The following is a 20,800-nucleotide window of genomic DNA, read 5'->3' as shown; positions in this document are numbered from 1 at the left end:
CGATCATGTCTTGGATTAAGTTTTTCAATTTATGACATCTTGCAGTTTTGTGACCTTTAGTACGATGATATTCACAGAAATCACTATCATTCCACCATGTAGGTTTGAAATGACCTAGTGTTAGATACATGATCAGTCCCGAAGACACTAAGAGGGGGGTGAATCAGTGTCTAACCTATAAACAAAAGATTTAAACTTGTTTGCAACTTTACAACCCAAATTAATGTATCGGTAAACAATGAATAAAGCAATAAACATAAATAATAGTATAACCATCAATGCACACCATAACACAAATATTTTTGGCGAGGAAACTCGGTAGGGGAAAATCCTCGGTGGGACCCACAATATTTACTCACTGGCCAATTCCATAACCAAATCATATCTGAGCCTACCAGATCATGTCCGATCCAAACCAACCAGAAACCACTCATCCTATTGGGACCATAAGGGTGATGGTAAATCATCCAAATAGCTAGTGTTGGCATCAATGACAAAACATCAATGCAACACATAATCAATTTCACCAAATGGCCAACAATCTCCCCATATGGCATTGATGACAACACTAGATGTGAGAAACATCTACGTAACAAGAAATGCCAAACAAGTCTCCCCTTAATGGAACACAACCAACAATCTCCCACATATAGATGTAGCAATGAAGTTCCAAAACAAAGACCAAATGTCACCTGTGAATGATATCTCTGTAAACCTTTCAATTGTACATATATCTCTCCCCCTTTCTTTTTCTTTTTTACATCAATATCTCTCCCCCTTTGACATCAAGGCCAAAAATCTAACAAGAATATCAAAGCAAAAAAAAAAAACTATTGAATTACAAAGCTGACTACTTAACCTAAGTAGTAGCATCCCCACATTAGTGTTGGAATGAAAAACATCTCTGATAATGCATACTAGACTAATTCCAAACCGTATCAATCAGATCTTTGTCAGAGGGGCAGTGACCCCTAATCTATCTCTGAAGTACTCAAATGATTCCTTGGGCAAAGGTTTAGTGAAGATATCTGCAATCTACTCTTTAATGTTCACATAAACCAGTCTAACTTCATTTGCTTCCACCTTTTCCTTCAAAAAGTTGTACTTGATAGATATGTGCTTTGTCTTGGAATGAAATACCGGACTCTTTGATATATCAATAGCATCAGAGTTATCACAGTGAATAACTATCAATCTATTACAATCCTCCTTTATATCCTTCAATTTGTTCATCCATAAAACCTGTGTACAGTTAGTAGCAGTAGCAAGATACGCAACTTCAACAATAGATAAATAAGTACATGTTTGTTTCTTGTTGATCCATGAAACCAACTTATTTCCAAGAAAGAAAGCTCCACTAGAAGTACTTTTCCAGTCATCAACATCTCCAGCCCAATCAACATCTGTATATGCATATAAAGTAAATTTATCATCTTTAGGGTACCACAAACCATATTATGATGTACCTTGCAAGTATCTAAAAATCTTTTTCACTGCACTCTCATGATATTCTCTAGGATCACTCTGAAATCTTGATACAGTACAAACAACATTAATTATGTCAATCCTAGTCCGAGTCAAATAAAGAAGACCTCCAGTCATAGATTTGTATCTTGTAGGATTTACCAATGCAGAAACATCTTTCCTTGTCAATTTCTAACTTGTAACCATAGGAGTACTTACTGGTTTAGAATCTCCCATACCAAAAATTTTCAACAATTCCTTAGCATACTTAGTTTGACAAATGAAAATACCTTTGTCATTTTGAGTAATCTACAAACCAAAGAAAAATATCATCTCTCCAATCATGGACATTTCAAATTCTTTCTCCATATTCTTAGAAAATTCCATGCATAACATATCTTCACGTCCGAAAATAATGTCATCAAAAAATACTTCAATAATCAGTATATCATCATTAGTGATCTTATAATATAAATTATTGTCAGCATTACCCTTACTAAAACCAAGCTTCAAAAGATATTTATCCAACCTTGCATACCAAGCTCTAGGTGCTTGTTTCAATCCATATAAAACTTTCGTTACCCTGCACACCATGTTTGTATCATCTGATAGTGAAAACCCATGAGGTTTCTCAATATAAACTTCCTCATCAAGATCCCCATTGAAAAATGCACACTTAACATCCATATGATAAACTTTGTAGTTCTTATGACCAGCATAGGCAAGAAATAATATTAGAGCTTCAATCCTAGCTACAGGTGCAAACGTCTCTCCATAATCAATTCCTTCCTTCCGAGAATACCTTTTACAAACCAAACTAGCCTTATTCCTTATAACTTGACCATCCTCATCAATTTATTTCTAAAAACCCATTTGGTGCAAGAGTACCTAAGAACCAAGAGGCTACAAGAAGATAAAATACAATTCATGATTAAATTCAATTAGATTTGAGTTTTTATGTTCATTTTAAGTCACGGTGAATCAATATGTAAGGCTAATTAGAGCCATTTGTAAAAAAATTGTCAAATTGTCCTAGTTAAGGTCTTAATTGGTCAAATGGGTTAAAAATTGTGAAATGACCCTTGAAATGGTAATAAGCATGCATAAGATTGTTAAATGTGTTAGCATTATGTGAACCGGCATGAAGACATAATGATATTGTATGTTTTCATTGATGTCAATATGAGACATGGTGTGAACCGGCACATGTGATAAGTGAAGAGAGAGAGAGGAACCGGCATATGTATGCACTGGTTTATATGCCAAAGTGAAGCGGCATATTTGTTCAAGGAAAGTGAAGCGACATATTTGTTCAAGGAAAGTGAAGTGGCATATTTGTTCAAGGTGAACCAGCATGTAGTTATGGGAACTGGCACATGGAAGCATTGTATGACTACCGGTTGGTAGGTAGCTTCCACTTCAGGATTTCCAGTTGGTGTACCTCAAGTCTATGTGACTCAATCGGTGATCTCTATGTGATGAGTTAGTAGTATGATGGAGGACAGATCGTGTTGCCACGTAAGCTCTATGCGCGTGAAGGATCTTGCATGAAGAAGACTATTCTTGTCTACCTCAGAAATGTGTGAAGTATGTCAAACGGTGATAATGCGTCTTGAGTTATCAGCCACCAAGAAATCGATGGATAATGGATGATGGAGAATGTCTTGAGATCGATTCAAGATTGTTGCATTTAATGCAGTATGATTCAACAGTCAGGATTGAACCACTTGAATTGCTTAACCTAATAGGTTTAGGGTTTAGGGTTTTTGCTACCAACCTATATGTTTCCTATAAGGTCGATGTTGTGTTTCTTTCTAAGGTTGTTGGCAAAAGTTGTGAGTGTGTATCCAAGGGAAGTGATACGTAATTCTTGCCAGACCAAAGGAGAGAAGAGATACCTGCAAAGTGAATGTGCAGAAGGAAAAGAGGAGCCTAAATGGATCTGCATTAGCATTGAGTGTTGTTAACAGATCATTGTAATACCTGTTGATCTCTAACCACTTCAACAGTTGTAAAATCCCCTAACAAGGTAGCCTTAACTGGCTTGATTCAAAATCCCTTAAATCGGGTGGTCTTAACCGGCTTGATTCAAATCCCTTAATCGGGTAACTCGAGGCTAATGAGTCCTGAGAAGCTAGAGAGCTTAGGAGATCCTTTCAGCTATTGAGTTCTTGAAATCCTCTAACAAGGTGACCCTACCGGGTTTAACCCTTAACTGGGTATCCCTTAACCGGGTGATCCCTAACAGGATCGGTTCCTACCAGAACCTATTGTAATGTCCTTAACCAGACAAAGCTCCTAACAGAGCAGACTTCTAAAGAGTTCAAAAAGAAGCTTGTGGGTATTCATCCCCACCGTGGTTTTTCCCAGTTGGGTTTCCACATGAAAAAATATGTGTGTCATGTGAAATGCTTTTTTCTTGTGATGCTTTGTTTTACCTGTTAAGCACATGAAGGTTCTATGTTTTATGCCTATCTATAAAACATATTGAACTCACTGTTGTGAAGATCTGATGGTTAAGTTTACTTGTTTATGCATGAGAATATAATGATACTATAGTATTGAGCTAAGAGGAAAGCTTATTGAGTGACCGGTTCATGACTGATTGAGCTATACTGGATGATACCAGTTGCACTTTGTTTTACCGGTATCCCTGTTTGTCAGTCACTTGGAGAATTTACTGTCAAACCGGTTTTGGATTGTATTTGTGTTTGTACTAATTCACCCCCCCCCTCTCAGTACTGGTTTGGTACTAGTGGTTCATCATTGAGTTATCAAAATGGTTATTTGGACATGTATTGAATCTTTTTATCAAGCCATGAGGTCATTTGTAAAAAAGTGTAAAAGTTGTCAACTTGACAACAAAATGTTGTCAAGCAAAGTTGCAAAAGGGGTTAAAAGTTGGTTATGAGAGGTAGTTGTAAGGTCAAAACTAACCAAACGTCTATAAAAAGGCATTTTATGGTCATTCCAAATTAGAAAGGGAAGAAAGGGAAGAAAGGAGAACATTTTGATACGTTTTGGTGCATTCTACCATTGTCATTTTGATTGGCTTTCCAGTTTTTATGTTGGTTCTAGGCCTTGTACGACCATGTATGGCTTGGAAAAATTTGTATATATATAATGGATAGTTAGATATATGAATTACCTTTCTTTTCCTTTTGGTTTGGAGTTATTATCTTTAGAAATGAAAAAGTTATGGAAATTTTGGTGAAAGTTGTTGATTGCAGATTTGAGGTTTCTTGAGAACAGTCATGTTGCGGCATATGGTATGAACTAATATGGAATAATTATGACATATAAATAGATTTATTGGAAATATATGTGAATCCTCTTTCTTTTCCTTTTGGTCTCAGACATTTTTGTTTATATTTGTGGAAGTTATGAAGATTTCGGTCAAAATTGGTTTTAAACTGTCTTCAATGGAGTTGCAGGAAATGATTTGTCTTTATATAATGATTAAACCAGTGGAAAATTTAATGGATTACATATTATGAAATTAAATACATAAAGGGTTCATGTGAAATTATTTTGGGATCATTTGGGTTTGTTTTTTGAAAGATATTTGATGCCCTAGGCGGACTGACATGCACATGCTTTGTTTGGGGACAACATAAATGGATCTCAATGTAGCGGCCATATTTTTTAATCTAACCATTGGATGTTGATAATTTTTGGATATATTTTTTGTAATCCAGTTATTCAGGGTTTGACTGAAGGTATTCAGGTGTTTGTATCTAGTTAGAGATTTATAAACCTCTGTGTACAGGTCTATCCAAGGGGATAGCCAGTTGGCAAGTTTGATACCTAGATTAAGTTTATATTTTCTTGATTGACTAATTGTTGAAGTATGATGAAATATTCCTCTAATGAATTGTTCTCATGATGAAAATATGGATGGATCAACATGATAGGATTGGTTTTCCAAGATGCTCTGCATCAAATTGGTATCAGAGCTCAGAAGATTCTAAGCATGTGGATAGAGATCCAAAAGAGGCAATCTACTCTAGGATTTTGGGTTGAGCAAAGGTTTTGGATTTGATTATTGTTATTGAGTTTTTATGGTTACAAGTGCACATTCACTCACTGCATGTGGACAGACTGGAAGGTTTGTCAAGATGGCCAAAGAAGATGGTTCATTGGGTGTTGCCAAAAGTCCTGGGGAGAGTGGCATGAAGGGACTCCCAGGTGAGGGACAGAGGTTATTGGTGTTTGTAGAAGCATGGAGGAGTGGACTTCAGATTAGAGATGAACCTTAGAGGCAACCAGCATACACTTAATTGATAGGAGTCACAGTTGAAGGATAGACAGAGGGCAACGGAGGCATCAATCCATTGATGAAGACAAAGAGGCACAGTTTTGTTTGTCGATTCTTAACCAGAGCATTTCCATGGGACATGGAAACATTTCAAGGTCGGGAGTATGGTGCAGGAGTACCTAAGCACCAAGAGGCTACAAGAAGATAAAATACAATTCATGAGTAAATTCAATCACATTTGAATTTTTATGTTCATTTTAAGTCATGGTGAATCAATATGTAAGGATAATTACAGCCATTTGTAAAAAATTGTCAAAATGTCCTAGTTAAGGTCTTAATTGGTCAAATGGGTTAAAAATTGTGAAATGACCCTTGAAATGGTAATAAGCATGTATAATATTGTTAAATGATCATTTGGACATGTATTTAAGGTTTTTATAAATCCATGAAGTCATTTGTGCAAAAGTGTAAATGTTGTCAAGCAAAGTTGCAAAAATGTAACAAAAGTTACAAAAGGGGTTAAAAGTTGGTTATGAGAGGTAGTTGTAAATTCAAAACTGACCAAGAGTCCATAAAAAGGAATTTTATGGTCATTCCAAATCAGAAAGGGAAGAAAGGGAAGAAAGGAGAACATTTTGATACGTTTTGGTGCATTCTACTATTGTCATTTTGATTGGCTTTCCAATTTTTATGTTGGTTCCAGGCCTTGTACGACCATGTATGGCTTGAAAACCTTTGTATATATATAATGGATAGTTATATATGTGAATTACCTTTCTTTTCCTTTTTGTTTGGAGTGATTATCTTTAAAAATGAAGAAGTTATGGAATGTTTGGTGAAAGTTGTTGATTGCAGATTTGAGGTTTCCTGAGAATAGTCATGTTGCGGTGGATGGTATGGACTCATAATGAATAATTATGACCTATAAATAGATTTATTGGAAATATATGTGAACCCTCTTTCTTTTCCATTTGGTCTGAGATGTTTTTTATTATAATTGTGGAAGTTATGAAGATTTTGGTGAAAATTGGTTTTAAACCGTCTTCAATGGAGTTGCAGGAAATGATATGTACTCTGCTGAATAAGGTGTATTGCCAAACCATAATTCATAAGGTTTCTTACCAATTTCTCCTTTGATATGTACTCTTCTGAATGTATAAACCATTGTGCTCACTACTTCCATCACCATTGTTCTAGTAGTATCCAAGATAGTTCGGTTCTTCCTTTCCACAACTTCATTCTGCTGAGGTGTCTGGGGAGCAGAAAATTCTCTTCTTTTACCATTCTTCTCACAAAATTTATTAAACTCGCCGGATGTCAATTATCCACCATGATCCAACCTCAAACATTTAATCTTCAATCCTGTCTCAATTTCCACTTTAGCCTTAAAGATTTTAAACTTTTCAAATGCCTCATATTTCTCCTTTAAAAATGTAACCCACATCATTCTAGAATAATCATCAATGATTAGCATGAAATATCTATCACCTTGAATTTTTTTGACTCTAACAGGGCCACACAAATCAGTATGAATAAGATCAAGAACATCATTAGATTTATCTTATATACTCCAAAAAGAGGTTCCGACATGTTTACCCATTTGACATTCTTTACATATCAGATTATAGGGCTTCACAATCTTAGCTATATCTCTAAATGCCTTAGTTGAAATGATCTTCACAATAAAATCAAAATTCACATGACACAACTTTTTATGCCTTAGCCAACTCTCATCGATCTATGTAATCAAACATGTCTTCTCACCAGAATTTAAATAAAATATATTACCTTTTGTTTGTGTGTCGTTTGCAATCTCCAAACTAGATCTGTTAATGATTTTGCATTTTCCATCCTTGAAATGTAATTGAAATCCCTTATCCACCAATTGTCCTACACTCAAAATATTATGCCTTAAACCTTCAACATAATAAACATTGTCAATATTGTTCTTACCATCCAATGATATAGTTCCTTTTCCTTTGATCATACATGCTTGTCATCTCCATATATAACTAGATCGCCAAAGATAGAAACTTCCCTTTATCTCCAGTCATATGATGTGAACAACTTCTATCAATTACCGATTCATCCTTGTCTTCAATTTTAGCAGCAAGTGCCTTCTCTTTAGGTACATTCTCTTCTAGTGCCAGAATATCTTCCTTGATAGCCAAGAACACCCATTCCTTCCCATTGTTGGAACCACTAGTAGAGTCTTCTACTGGTTCATCATCAAAATCAGTAATGCCTTCCTTGTCCGCTATGTAGCATGATTTGTCTATGTTTTTCTTGTACTTATACTTGTTCTGATATCCAGGGTTAGGCTTAAATGATACTCTAACTCTTTCTTTAAATCTTGAATTCCTTTCAGGACATCTAGATGAAAAATGACCAATCTTATTACATGCAAAACATTTAAAAGGTGTGTTTCCTTCATACTTACTTCCTATTGGTCTTTTAGGTACTCTTCTAGCAAATAGTGCCTCAAGTTGCTCAAATTATTCATCTTCTCTCTTCATATCATCCAATTCCTTCTCATATTAAGCTTTCCAATCTTGCCTACTAGTTGTTGATGCAGATGCATGAAAAGCAGGTTCAGTCTTCACAGCTCCAGAAGGTTCAAATTCTTCAAGTTCAAAAGTAGATAGTTTTCCAACCAAAGTATCTTTGTTGAAAGATGTATTAGCCATTATTCTCAACTCATTAATAGCAGTAGCCATCATCTTGTAAGCCAGTGGTAAGGCTCTCAGAACTTTAGATACAATTTCATCTTCTCTTAGAGTTCCACCACAACATTGAATTCCCATAACAATCTCATTTACCCTTTCCATGAATGCAATAATCCTTTCATCTTCTTCCATCTTCAGGTTTTGATATCTCACCTGGTAACCATCAATTTTAGCAATCTTCAATATAGGGTCACATTCATTAAGAGTCTCCAACTTCTCTCATATAGCCTTTCCAGATGATTTGTCGATTAATCCCATTATTTGTTGATCAGAAAGTGCACACAAGAGGGTGTCTCTTACTCTACAATCATTCTCAAGCTCCTTATGAAGGTTTGCCGGAGGAGGATTTCCAGATTCTGGATTATAAGGTGTGACACTATTGTCTGTGATCTCCCAAATCTCTTTGCCAAGACATCTCAGATGAGTCTCCATCCTTATCTTCCATACTGTTTAATTTGTTCGATCAAGCCAAGGAATATCTCTCCAAAAGATAGCTTGAGATGAACTGGATGAACTTGAACTGTTAGTCACCATAGGATCTTCCTCAAGCGGTTAAGATTTCTATAGAGAGGACCAAATCTCTGATACCAACTGTTAGACAATACAAATAACTAGAAGACAACTAAGAAGGGGGGCTGAATCAATTGTCACAGATTACCGGAACCATTAGCAATTAAAAAAAATAATACCATAACCCAAAACATTAATATCAGAATGCTTAAAAAAATACCAGAGTAGCAGTTAAACCAACTAAGCATAAATAGTAATCACAGAATAAATACCATCCACATGACACCAAGATTTATACGTGGAAAACCCGGTAAAGGGAAAAACCACGGTGGGAAGACTACCCACAGTCAAATAATACTTCTGCAGTAAGTATGTAAATTACAATTGAGGGGTCTGCATTTGTAGGAAGGCCAACAACCTAGAGAGCACTTCTCATCACAAAAGGAGTCTCATTAACTACATAGAAATCTAGACTACAATCCAGAGAAGTGTTTGAACTGCAAAGATAGCATCTCCTATGCGTGAGTACAATTCTGATTGAGCTCAATACCGGAGGAATAAATCCTCTTACATAAACCCAATTCAATCTCCTATGATCGACCAAATCCTCTTCATGAATGATATTACGTTATTCAAACATTACATGTCCATTTCCCATACCATGATTATGGTCATGATGATCTACAATGAGATCTTACATCATATATACAAACCCTCGACCATAACCAATCAGGTCAGCCACCAGACAATAAACCAAATACATAATTACAAAGCATGTCGGCCTTAGATCAAACTAATAATATCCAACACATAAGACATCTTGGAAACACATTGAGAGGTCCAACCCACATGCTTCATTAAACTAGTCCATAATCTAGACAAACCAGGACCCAATATAGGTCCAAACGCTAAAGCAATGATCTCCGTCCGCCAAGTCTCTAATATGATCACCAACAACATCTTGAAACTCCACCAGAAGTTGCACCAACACCACTTATGCAATTCATCAAAGATCTTCATCAAAAGCTCTACCGGTGAAACACTCGTCGGAACTAGAAGCCAAGGTTGTAAGAAAACATAATAGCATCCGATCACAAGACCAAAACCAACTTCCTGAATATGAACATGAGTATCATGAATAAGCCAATTCCATAAACAAATCATACTTGAGCCTATCGGATCATGCCAGATCCAAACCAACCAAAAACCACTCATCCTACCAGGACCAGAAGGGTGTTGGTAAAGCACCCAAACACCTAGTGTTGGCATCAATGACAAAACATCAATGTAACACATAATAAATTCCACCAAATGTCCAACAATTGTAATGGTTGTTGATGATTTTGTGGAAAATTGAATGCAAACTTGTCATTGTTTCTTGAAGATTCCTGCTTTTCATGCATAACAGTCATCTGGTACAGCTCGGTATTGATTGACCTTGTCCTGAAACCTATTGTAAAGTGTGGTATGATGAATTATCTTTCCTTTCACGACCGTCTCACTAAATTTGGCATTGATTTGAAGGAGATGCATTTGTTTTTTGTGAAAATTATCCTCGAACCCTTGAAACCTAAGGTTTTCATCAAGAATGTAACATTTCTCCTCATTGCATCAATAGGAAAGTCTAATTTTGGTGTAATGAAGGGGTTGTGTATGTATTCTAAGATTTTAGTGGTTCTAGAGCAGGGGCAAGTGGTTTCCATGGTGAAAAGTGCATAGATGGCTAGGCATCCCTATGTGCCTAGCCTTAGAACAAGGAAGAACTGATTGCAGAGACCGTACAGAGGGTGTTAGGCACAAGTTCATATTGGAAGTGGTGTTTTTGGATGTATGCAAACCTTTCCCAACCATTGTCTTGAGGAGTGCATGCCATTCAAGGATACTTGCTTTGTAAAAGTGATCTAATTAGTCATTTAGGCCTATTGTAGCAGTTGTTGTTTGACCCGATCAGAGGAGGAGTCAGGATCTGGCATTTCCATGAATTTTAGGCCTCCTTGGTGGGTATTTAAAACTGTGAAAATTTTGGAGGGTCATTTGTAAATTTGGAAGGTTATTGCTGAGCAGTCCTAAAAGGAGGGTTACTAGGTTTAGTCCTAGTGAATGGGCCAATAACCTTTGTTGCATATGTGAACAAACGGTTTGTTGTGTCTCCATTGTTGGAGTCCCTCTGGCATGTGAATGCAGTATTTGAGTGCCTAACATTATATTGAATACAAAACACAAGCGTCATGGAGTCCTATGGTGTGTTGTTATATGTGTGGGCATGATGTGAGAAGTTGTATCTCCATCAACCTTTGTGAGTCTAAACTCTCTTGAGTTTGCATTCCTTGATCATGTATTGAGTTTATGTATCATTCAATTGGATCTTTTGTAAATTTGTCTTAGTTTGGTTGATTAAACCACTTGAGTCCATAGGCCTTTGCATCATATTGGTATCAAAGCCTTGCTTGAAGAGAAGTTTGGTGTATGTCAGTAGAAGAGAGTGAAGGAGAGGCTAGTGAGATGCCTCCAAAGAAGGAAGACATGGAAAAAGAACTCCAAGAGTTGCAGAAGAGAATGAGGAATGGATGGAAAGCCATGATGGTCGAGGACATCAAGAAGTTGAGGGGAAAAGAGAAGGGCAAAGGAGATGAGTCAACAGACTCTGGAGATGAAGAAGCAGAGGGGGAAGAAGAAAGACAGAGTATCCATGAGATACCTACAAATCAAAAGATGTTCATAGATGTTGTGAAGGCGGCACAAACAGAACCTAAGGTGGATTTACCCATATAGAGTGGCAAGTTGGATGGAGATGAACTTGCAGATTGGATTGATGCATTGAATAATTACTTTGACTACAAGAAGAAGGCTAAAGATAAGAAGGTGAAGTTTGTTAAAACTTGGTTGAAGGGGTCAACTTTGGTGTGGTGGAACTACACCCAAGGTGAAAGGGTGAAGATGAGAAAGAATATGATCAGTTCATGGAGTAGAATGGTGTCCCTAATTAAGGCAAAATTCATGCCTACTGACTATGAAACCCAAATCATCAAGAGGTTCGACAACTTGAAGCAAAAAGACTTGGATGTGGAATCCTACACAGAAGAGTTCCACAAGTTGATTTTCAAGGCCAATCATCATGAAGATGAGAAGGAGAAGGTTGCTAGATACCTAAATGGACTCAAGTTCAGCATACAAGATGAGATGAGCATGGTGATCCCAAGAACAGTGGATGAGTGCTTCCAAATGGCCTTAAGGGCTGAGGAAAAATTGAGAAGAAGGGGAGACCAGAATTATAGAGGCAAAGGTGGAAGGAATAACAGAGGTAGAAGGAACTTTGGGGGAAGGAATCAGTTCCAAAAGTCTAATGGAGAGACTAGTTACTAAGAGAAAGGTGGAGATTCAGGTTCTAGGGGAGGCTTTAGAGGAAGAAGGCCCATTGGTAGGGGCAGGTTTGGAGGACCTGGTAGAGGTCCAAGTATCTTCATAGGGAAGTGTTACAATTGTAACCAAGTGGGGCATCCAACAAGTAAGTGTCCTGAGAAGAAAGCCTTAGCCTCTCATGGAGGAGAGAGAAGGAACCAACTAGTCCAAGCAGATGAATGCCAAAGTGTTAACTTCCCCATTGGCAATGTAGGACCATCTATGGTAGGAGAGATTCTTATGCTAAGGAGAACCTTGTTGAAGTTACCACAACACCAAGAACCACCTCAGAGGAAGACCTTATTCAGAACATAGTGCAATGCCTATGGTAAGTTGTGTAAGGTGATTGTTGATTCTGGCTCCACTAAAAATTTGGTTTTAGTTGAAATGGTAGACAAGTTGAAATTGAAAAGAATACCCCATGTTAGTCCCTATAAGGTGTCATGGTTGAACAAGGGGAAACATGTTGTGGTATATGAGAAAACGTGGGTAGAGTTTGAGATTGGTGAATATAAAGATAATTTTATGTGATATACTTCCTATGGATGCATGCCATTTATTGTAAGGACACCCATGGTAGTTTGATGTGAAGACTCAACATGATGGGGAGAAGAATACTTACATGATCACAAAGAATGGAAGATCATTCAATATGGATCCTCTACCAGAGCAAGGAGTAGATAAGAGCATTGGATCAAGTGTTTGTTGGCATGTTGGCATAACTAATGGAGATGATGGTGTACTAGTAAAGGACTGTTGGTGATGATATAATTATGATATGATGCTTGATGATCAGTTATTTGTGTTTTCATTGATGGAAACCATGTTTGTCCATTTTTTTTTATGCTTGGTATGTCATCTAAGTCTACTGATTAAGTCTAACTGATAATGGATTGAATTGAATTGAGTTGAAAAGAAAAACTGCCAAGTGATAGTGAACCGATAAGAGGAAATAGTGAAGGAGATGGTTGCGGTAGTGATCCGTGTTGAGTTAGGTGTTGTGGTTTGCAATGTGTGCTTATGAAATCATAATGATATTATGACACCAACCACATCATGGTTGGAGAACCGAAAGTAATGTTTGTAATTGATTTTTGTATAATCAGCTAGGGTGTTAGAACCGGTAACAAGATCTTTGGTCGGTGATGTTTTATGGTTTGGTAGTGATTCTTTTCATGTTCATAAGATGACGATGACATGTCAGAATCCATGTGAAGAGATAAGATTTTGTTTTTGATTGTACAATGATCGAATTTATTGGAAAAAAATGAAGTGCATAGCAAAATATGTTAAGGGTTTGACAACTTATCAAATCGATGTGCGGTGATGAGTTATGATCATTCAACAGCAGTAATTGTCTTGTAATTTGTTGTAATGATCTGTATGATGATCTATAATTATTTTTAATGATCTAATATGATCTATGATGTAGATTCATTGTAAGTTAGGGTTATGTAACCAACCTAATTGTAAAGTCTATTCAGGTCGAGTTTTAGAAACTTTATTGTGTCGATGATCAAAGAAGTGTGTGTGTGCCGAACCAGATTGAGATGTCTTCCTGAGAGAGGTAGATTGGAGCTGACAAGGATCTGTAATAGAAATCTATGAAGCTAATAGTTGCAACAACATTAAAATCCCTTAACCGGCTAGGTCCTAACAGGCTTGATCTTGTAAATCCCTTCACCGAGTGGCTCATTAATTTGGGTTTAAATCCTCCAGTGAGGTTACTCCTAACAGGGTAAAGATCCTAACATAGCTAAGTTGTAAAATCCCTTGACTGGGTGACTCCTAACAGGTCTTCTCTTAACCGGGTAGACTCCTAACAGGGCGCATTCTGAAAGAGTGCATATTTTGTGGGTACCAATTCCCACCGTGGTTTTTCCCATTTGGGTTTCCAAATGAAAAATCCTTGTCTTCATGTTGTAAATGGATTGTCGAGTTATGCATTTTATGTCTTTACTATATTTTTCTTAAAGATGAGCACTTAAGTTGCTACCGGTAATGTTTTGGTGAATCTACATTAAGTGATTGATTGAGTGGAAACCGGTACTGGTACTAAACTATTTTGTGAAGTATTTTGTAGATTGGTGAAAAGTTGTAGTTTATCCTTATTATTGATTCAACCCCCCCCCCCCCTCTCTTAATAAAAACTGGATCCTCACAATAAAATTTGGTATCAGAGCTTTAGGTCCTCTTTGTACAGAAGCTTAACCACTTGAGTAAAAGATCCGAGGAAGATGATGAAGGAGGGTCCCAAATTCACTAAGGACAACTACAGAATATGCAGTGATAGAATGAAGATATATATCAAAGGTATGGGTGCTCAATTTTGGCAGCATGTTATTACTCAATATGTACCTCCTACTGGTCCTCTAAGTGCAGATCAGTTGGAGTAGCAAGAAAATATTCAAGCACTAGAAGCCATAGTAAGTGCACTGCCTGATACTGAATATATTGATGTCCATGGTTTAGAGACTGCTTTTGAAGTTTGGGAGAAGTTAGAATTATTCTATGGTGGTGATAAGAATGTTCAAAAGGCTAAAGAAGAGAGTCTTAGAGGAAAGTTTGATGATATGAGAATGATGCAAGGAGAAAATAGTACTCAGTATGGATAGAGGATTAAATAAGTTGTCCATGGAATCAAGAGTGTTGGTGGTACTATAGAAGAAGACATTGTTATGAGTAAGATTCTTAGAAACCTCTTATCTGCCTATGCTATTAGAGTGTCTTCTATTCAAGAGTTGAGTTCAGTTACTAAGGATAAGGTTACTATTGATTCTTTGATTGATAAGCCCACTGCTTTTGGGTTAAATAGTTTTCATAATAGTGTACCGAAGACAAAATATGCTTTTAATGCATCTATATCTAGTGTACCGGTGAGAAAAGGGAAAGATGTTTGTCATAGTCATGAATGTAGGTCAAGTCATCTTGGTGGTAGTAAAGCTCATGTGGATGATGAAGGTAATCTGATGGAATTTGAAGCTCTATTGGCTAAAAGACTTCCTAGAGGCACTAGTAAGTACAAAGGTAAGTTGCCTCTCAAATGTTTCTCTTGTAACAAGATAGGACATATTGTTGCACATTGTCCTAATAATGATCAAAAGGAAAAGTTTATAAAATATAAGAGAAAAGGAAATAAACAGTCTTATGTTGCAGTTGATGAAGGAGTCACTAATGAGGAATCTGAGGATGAAGACAATGAGGAGATTGTTTTTGTTATTATTAAGGAAGATATGTCTCATAAGAAGGCTTTACTAACTTATCTCACATTTACAATAGTGATAAATGGATTATTAATAGTGGTTGCTCACACCACATGACCGGTGATAAGAACAAGTTTATTTATCTTAAAGAATTTGATGGTGTGTAGTAATATTTGGAAACAATTCATCTTGTATGGTTAAAGGTAAAGGTTCTATCTCTTTGAATGGTATAAGTAATGTTGATGATGTATTTTGGGTTGAAGGTTTAAAACATAACTTGTTGAGTGTTGGTCAGTTGAATGACAAAGGTTATCATCTTGAGTTTAAGAATGGAGTTTGCAGGATCTTAGGATGCAAAGGAGAATTAATTGCTATTGGTAAACAAACTAAAGGTAACTTATTCCGTCTGAATGCTAATGTGAACAATTGTTTGGTTGCTAAGGTTGAAGGTAGCCGGTTATGGCATAGAAGGTTTTGTCATGTGAACATTGATAATGTGGTTAAGGTCATCAAATTTAGTATGGTGAGAGGTATGCCACAACTTGTTAAACTAGACAATGTGTTGTGTAAAGAATGTCAATTGGGTAAGATGACTACATCTTCTTTTAAGAGCAAATTTTTTTCTTTTGAGAATATTCTAGATTTGGTGCACACTGACTTATGTGGTCCTATGAGGACTAGAAGTTTTTATAATGACAATTATTTCATGATATTTACTGATGACTTTTATAGAATGATGTCGGTTACTTTTTTTCAAGGAAAAGTCAGAATCTTTCAGCAAATTCAAGGTATTCAAGGCCTTAGTAGAAAAGGAAACCGGTAAGAATCTTAAATGCCCAAGATCTGACTGGGGTGGAGAGTTTGCATCAGATGAGTTTGTGATATATTGTGATCAAAATGGAATAAAGAGGTAGCTATCTGCTCCAAGGACACCACAACAAAATGGAATTGCAGAAAGGAGAAACAAAACCATTTTTGAAGCAACAAGGACTATGCTGATACAGGGAGATTTACCTAGGATGTTTTGGAGAGAAGTAGTCAGTATTGTTGTTTACACATTGAACCAGGTAATGATAAGACATCTTATGAGTTATGGTATGATAAAAATCCTAATGTCAGTTATTTCAAAGTTTTTGGCAGAAGATGTTTTATATAAAGCGATGATTATACTGGTTGAACCGAAGACAGTTAAAAAATCTCTAAAGGATGATGACTGATTAAATGTGATGAATGAAGAACTTGATCAAATTAAGAAAAACAACACTTGGTCACTTGTTCTTGTAATACCCTAAAAATGGTCATCCAAACCATAGGCCCCAAATCTCGACAACATCACCAAGGTCCTAAACAAAGGCAATTAAATTAATCTTGAGCACACAATTAATTTCTAAAATCATCAATGTCACATGGCAAATTAAAAACATATTTAATTAATTGATCATTCCAAGAAAATCTTTTTAAAATCAAATATCTCATTTATTCAATTAAATTTCTTTTGCATATTTAATTAAATAAATCACTTTGGCATTAAATCGTCAAAAGTTGAAGATAAGGACAAATGGGTAATTGATAGTGGATGCTCACACCATATGACTAGAGATAAAAGAAATTTTTTGTCACTACAAGAATATAATGGCGGTCAAGTCAGATTTGGAGATGACAAAGCTTGTATGATTAGAGGTAGAGGTATTATTTCTTTGGATGGAAAGGATAACACTGATAATCTCTATTATGTAGAAGGTTTAAAGCATAATCTTTTGAGTGTTGGTCAATTGGTTGATAAGGGTTTCCAACTTCAGTTTAAAGATAGAAAATGTAAAATCATTAACAAGACTGGTTTGGAGATTGCAACCGGTATTCAGACTGGAGGTAATATCTTTCACTTGAACCCTGGTAATAAGACATGTTTGACTTCTCATATTGATGAGAGTTGGTTATGGCATAGAAGGTTGTGTCATGTTAATTTTGATTGTATTGTTAAGATCAGTTCAACTAAGGAAGTTAGAGATATACCTAGGATTGTGAAGCCTCATATTCCAGTATGCAAGGAATGTCAATTGGGAAAACAACTTAGAAGTTATTTTAAGAGCATACATGATAAATATAATGATGTACTTGATTTGATTCACACTGACTTATATGGTCCAGCAAGGACTGGAAGCTTTCAAGGTGATAGGTATTTCATGTTGATTATTGATTACTATTATAGAATGATGTGGGTGACTTTGCTTAGGGAGAAGTTTGAAGCCTTTGAGAAATTCAAAATCTTTAAAGCGAAGGTTAAAACAGAAACTAGATTGAAAATCAAATGTTTAAGATCATATCATGGTGGTGAGTTCACTTCTCATGAATTTAACAGTTACCGTGAGACAAATGGCATTAGGAGACAGTTATCTGCACCTATAACTCCTCAACAAAATGGAGTAGTTGAAAAAAAGAACAGAACCATTTTGGATGCAGCAAGATCTATGATGATGGAAGCTAAATTAACTCATATCTACTGGAGGGAAGCAGTGAGTACAACAGTCTACACATTCAACATAGTTCACATCAAAGGTGAAACCGGTAAGACCCCTTATGAATTATGGTTTGGACATACACCTACTATTAAATATTTCATAATTTTTGGAAGTAAATTTTATATTAAAAGAGATGATTCTATTGGAAAGTTTGATCCTAGATGTGATGAAGGAATATTTCTTGGTTATTAAATTCAAAGCAAAGCATATAGATGTTATAACAAAATATTGCAGAAAATTATGGAAAGTGCTAATGTGAAAGTGGATGAGTAGTATAGAAATCAATCTATATCATATGACAGGGAACCGACAGTGGAAATGATCACAACAGAACTGACAATGCCCCAACTGGTAAAGGAATCTGAGACAATTACATCGGCGCTATCAGAAAGTTCAATTGGGACTGATGATCAGAGAAGTGAATCTAAAATTCAAAAGAGACCAAGGTATGTAAGATTAAATTATTCTGAAGATCAAATTATTGGAGATAGGAATAAGGGAGTTATGACAAAAAGAAGATTGGCAAATGATAAGGTATGTCTTATTTCTCGAGCTGAACAGGCAATTGTTATTGAAGCTTGTAAGGATAAACATTGGTTAAAGGATATGGAAGATGAACTAGATTAGATAGAAAATAATGAAACTTGGACATTAGTTCCCCGACCTAAAAATAAGAATGTTATTGGAACTAAATGGGTTTTTAGGAATAAATTGAATGAGGATGGTTAAGTTATAAGAAACAAGGCTAGATTGGTTTGTAAAAGATATTCTCAAATGGAAGGAATTGATTATGGTGAAACATTTGCACCTGTAGCTAGAATTGAAGTTGTTACACTATTTCTTGCCTATGCAGCTTATAAGAACTATAAGGTTTATCAAATGGATATTAAATGTGCATTTTTGAATGGTGAACTTGAGGAAGATGTATACATTGAGAAACCTGATGGTTTTTCACTGACAGATGATAAATATATGGTTTTCAGAATGAAGAAATCTTTATATGGTTTGAAACAAGCTCCTAGAGCTTGGTATGCAAGGTTGGATAAATATCTTTTGAAGCTTGGTTTTGCTAAAGGCAGTGTTGATAGCAATTTATATTATAAAATCATTGATGATGATATTCTGATTATTGAAGTATTTGTTGATGATATCATTTTTGGAGGAGAAGATAAATTGTGCATAGAATTTGCTAACAATATGAAGAATGAATTTGAAATGTCCATGATTGGTGAGATTAGATTTTTCTTAGGTTTGTAGATTACTCAAACTAATAAAGGCATTTTTATCCGTCAAACTAGGTATCTGAGAGAATTGTTGAGGAATTTTGGTATGGATAATTCCAAACCGGTAAGTACTCCTATAGTGACAAGTGGGAAATTATCTATCAAGGATACTTCTACATCGGTAAATTCGACAAAGTATAAATCTATGATTGGTGGTCTGTTATATTTGACACAGACTAGACTAGATATTATGAATGTAGTAAGTATTGTTTCAAGGTATCAAAATAATCCTAAAGAAAATCATGAATGTGCAGTTAAGAGGATATTCCAGTATTTACAAGGAACAACAGAGTATGATTTATGGTATTCTAAAAATGATGATTTCACTTTATGTGCATATACTAATTCAGATTGGGTAGGAGATACTGGTGACAGTAAGAGTACTTCTGGTGGAGCTTTCTTTCTTGGAAAAAAACTAGTTTCATGGATCAACAAAAAATAGTCATGCATTTCTTTGTCTACTACAGAAGCTGAGTATGTTGCAGCAGCAACTAATTGCACTCAAGTCTTGTGGATGAAGTAAATGTTGAAGGATATTAGGGTAAATTGTAGTGAACCAGTAGTTATGTACTTTGATAACTCTGAAACTATTGATATGTCTAACAATCTAGTATTTCACTCTAAAACTAAGCATTACCAATAAAGTATAACTTTTTGAAGGACAAGGTAGAAGCAAAGGAAGACAAATTGGTTTATGTGAACACTAAAGAACAGATTGCAAACATATTCACTAAACTGTTGTCTAAGGAATCATATGAATATTTAAGAGACAAGTTAGGGGTTTCTGCCCGTCCGACAGAGACTTGATTGATGTAGTGTGTCATCAGTCTGGCATGCATTATCAGAGACATTATTCATTTTGGTACTGATAAGTGTTGCTACTACTCAGGGGGAGTAGTTAGCTTTGAGATACAAAGGTTTATATTCTTGCTTTGATATTTTTGTTAGATTTCTGGCATTGATGTCAAAGGGGGAGAGATAGTGATGTGAAAAATAAAAAAATTTCGGAGAGATGTATTCAGAACCTTACAGAGATATCATTCACTAGGGGAGAGTTATTCAGGATATTGTTGGTTGTCTTCCACAGGGGGAGACTTATTTGGCATTTCTTGGTACTTAGATGTTTTTTCACATCTAGTGTTGCCATCAATGCCAAAGGGAGAGATTGTTGGCATTATGGATGAATTGATTATGTGTTGCATTGATGTTTTGTCATTAATGTCAATACTAGCTGATATGGCTGGTTATCGGCACCGATAGACAGGTTTTGGTTATCGGTAGAAGATCTAGTGTTACTGAGAGATGAGACTATCTGTTGGACACATCCAACATGTTTGGATCTATGGGATATGTTTGATTTCATGTGTTAGGTTCTCCTAGAGCATATCTTGTTCAGACGGTATGGAATTGGTAATTGGATGCTATCATACACTCTGGT

General features: G+C 35.9%; 1 protein-coding gene across 1 annotated transcript; it reads left to right on the top strand.

Annotated features, from left to right (window-relative positions):
• The first annotated feature begins 11,460 nt into the window (after positions 1-11,460).
• LOC131859313 (uncharacterized) lies at positions 11,461-12,321 on the top strand. The gene is made up of 2 exons (XM_059212909.1): positions 11,461-11,712; positions 11,848-12,321. The coding sequence occupies exons 1-2, from the start codon at positions 11,461-11,463 to the stop codon at positions 12,319-12,321; spliced, it is 726 nt and encodes a 241-aa protein (XP_059068892.1).
• Positions 12,322-20,800: the final 8,479 nt, after the last annotated feature.

Source organism: Cryptomeria japonica, chromosome 10 (genome assembly GCF_030272615.1).
Source record: "Cryptomeria japonica chromosome 10, Sugi_1.0, whole genome shotgun sequence".
Lineage (NCBI taxonomy): Eukaryota > Viridiplantae > Streptophyta > Pinopsida > Cupressales > Cupressaceae > Cryptomeria > Cryptomeria japonica.
Note: the sequence above shows the minus strand (reverse complement) of the source record. Positions and strands in the feature narration are given on the sequence as shown.

What these genes read in the sequence shown, in the direction of transcription:
- LOC131859313 (XM_059212909.1), top strand. Translation starts at nt 11,461, where the DNA reads ATGCCTCCAAAGAAGGAAGACATGGAAAAAGAACTCCAAGAGTTGCAG. An exon ending in CGGCACAAACAGAACCTAAG is followed by an intron (nt 11,713 to 11,847) that starts GTGGATTTACCC and finishes ACTTGGTTGAAG; the next exon opens with GGGTCAACTTTGGTGTGGTG.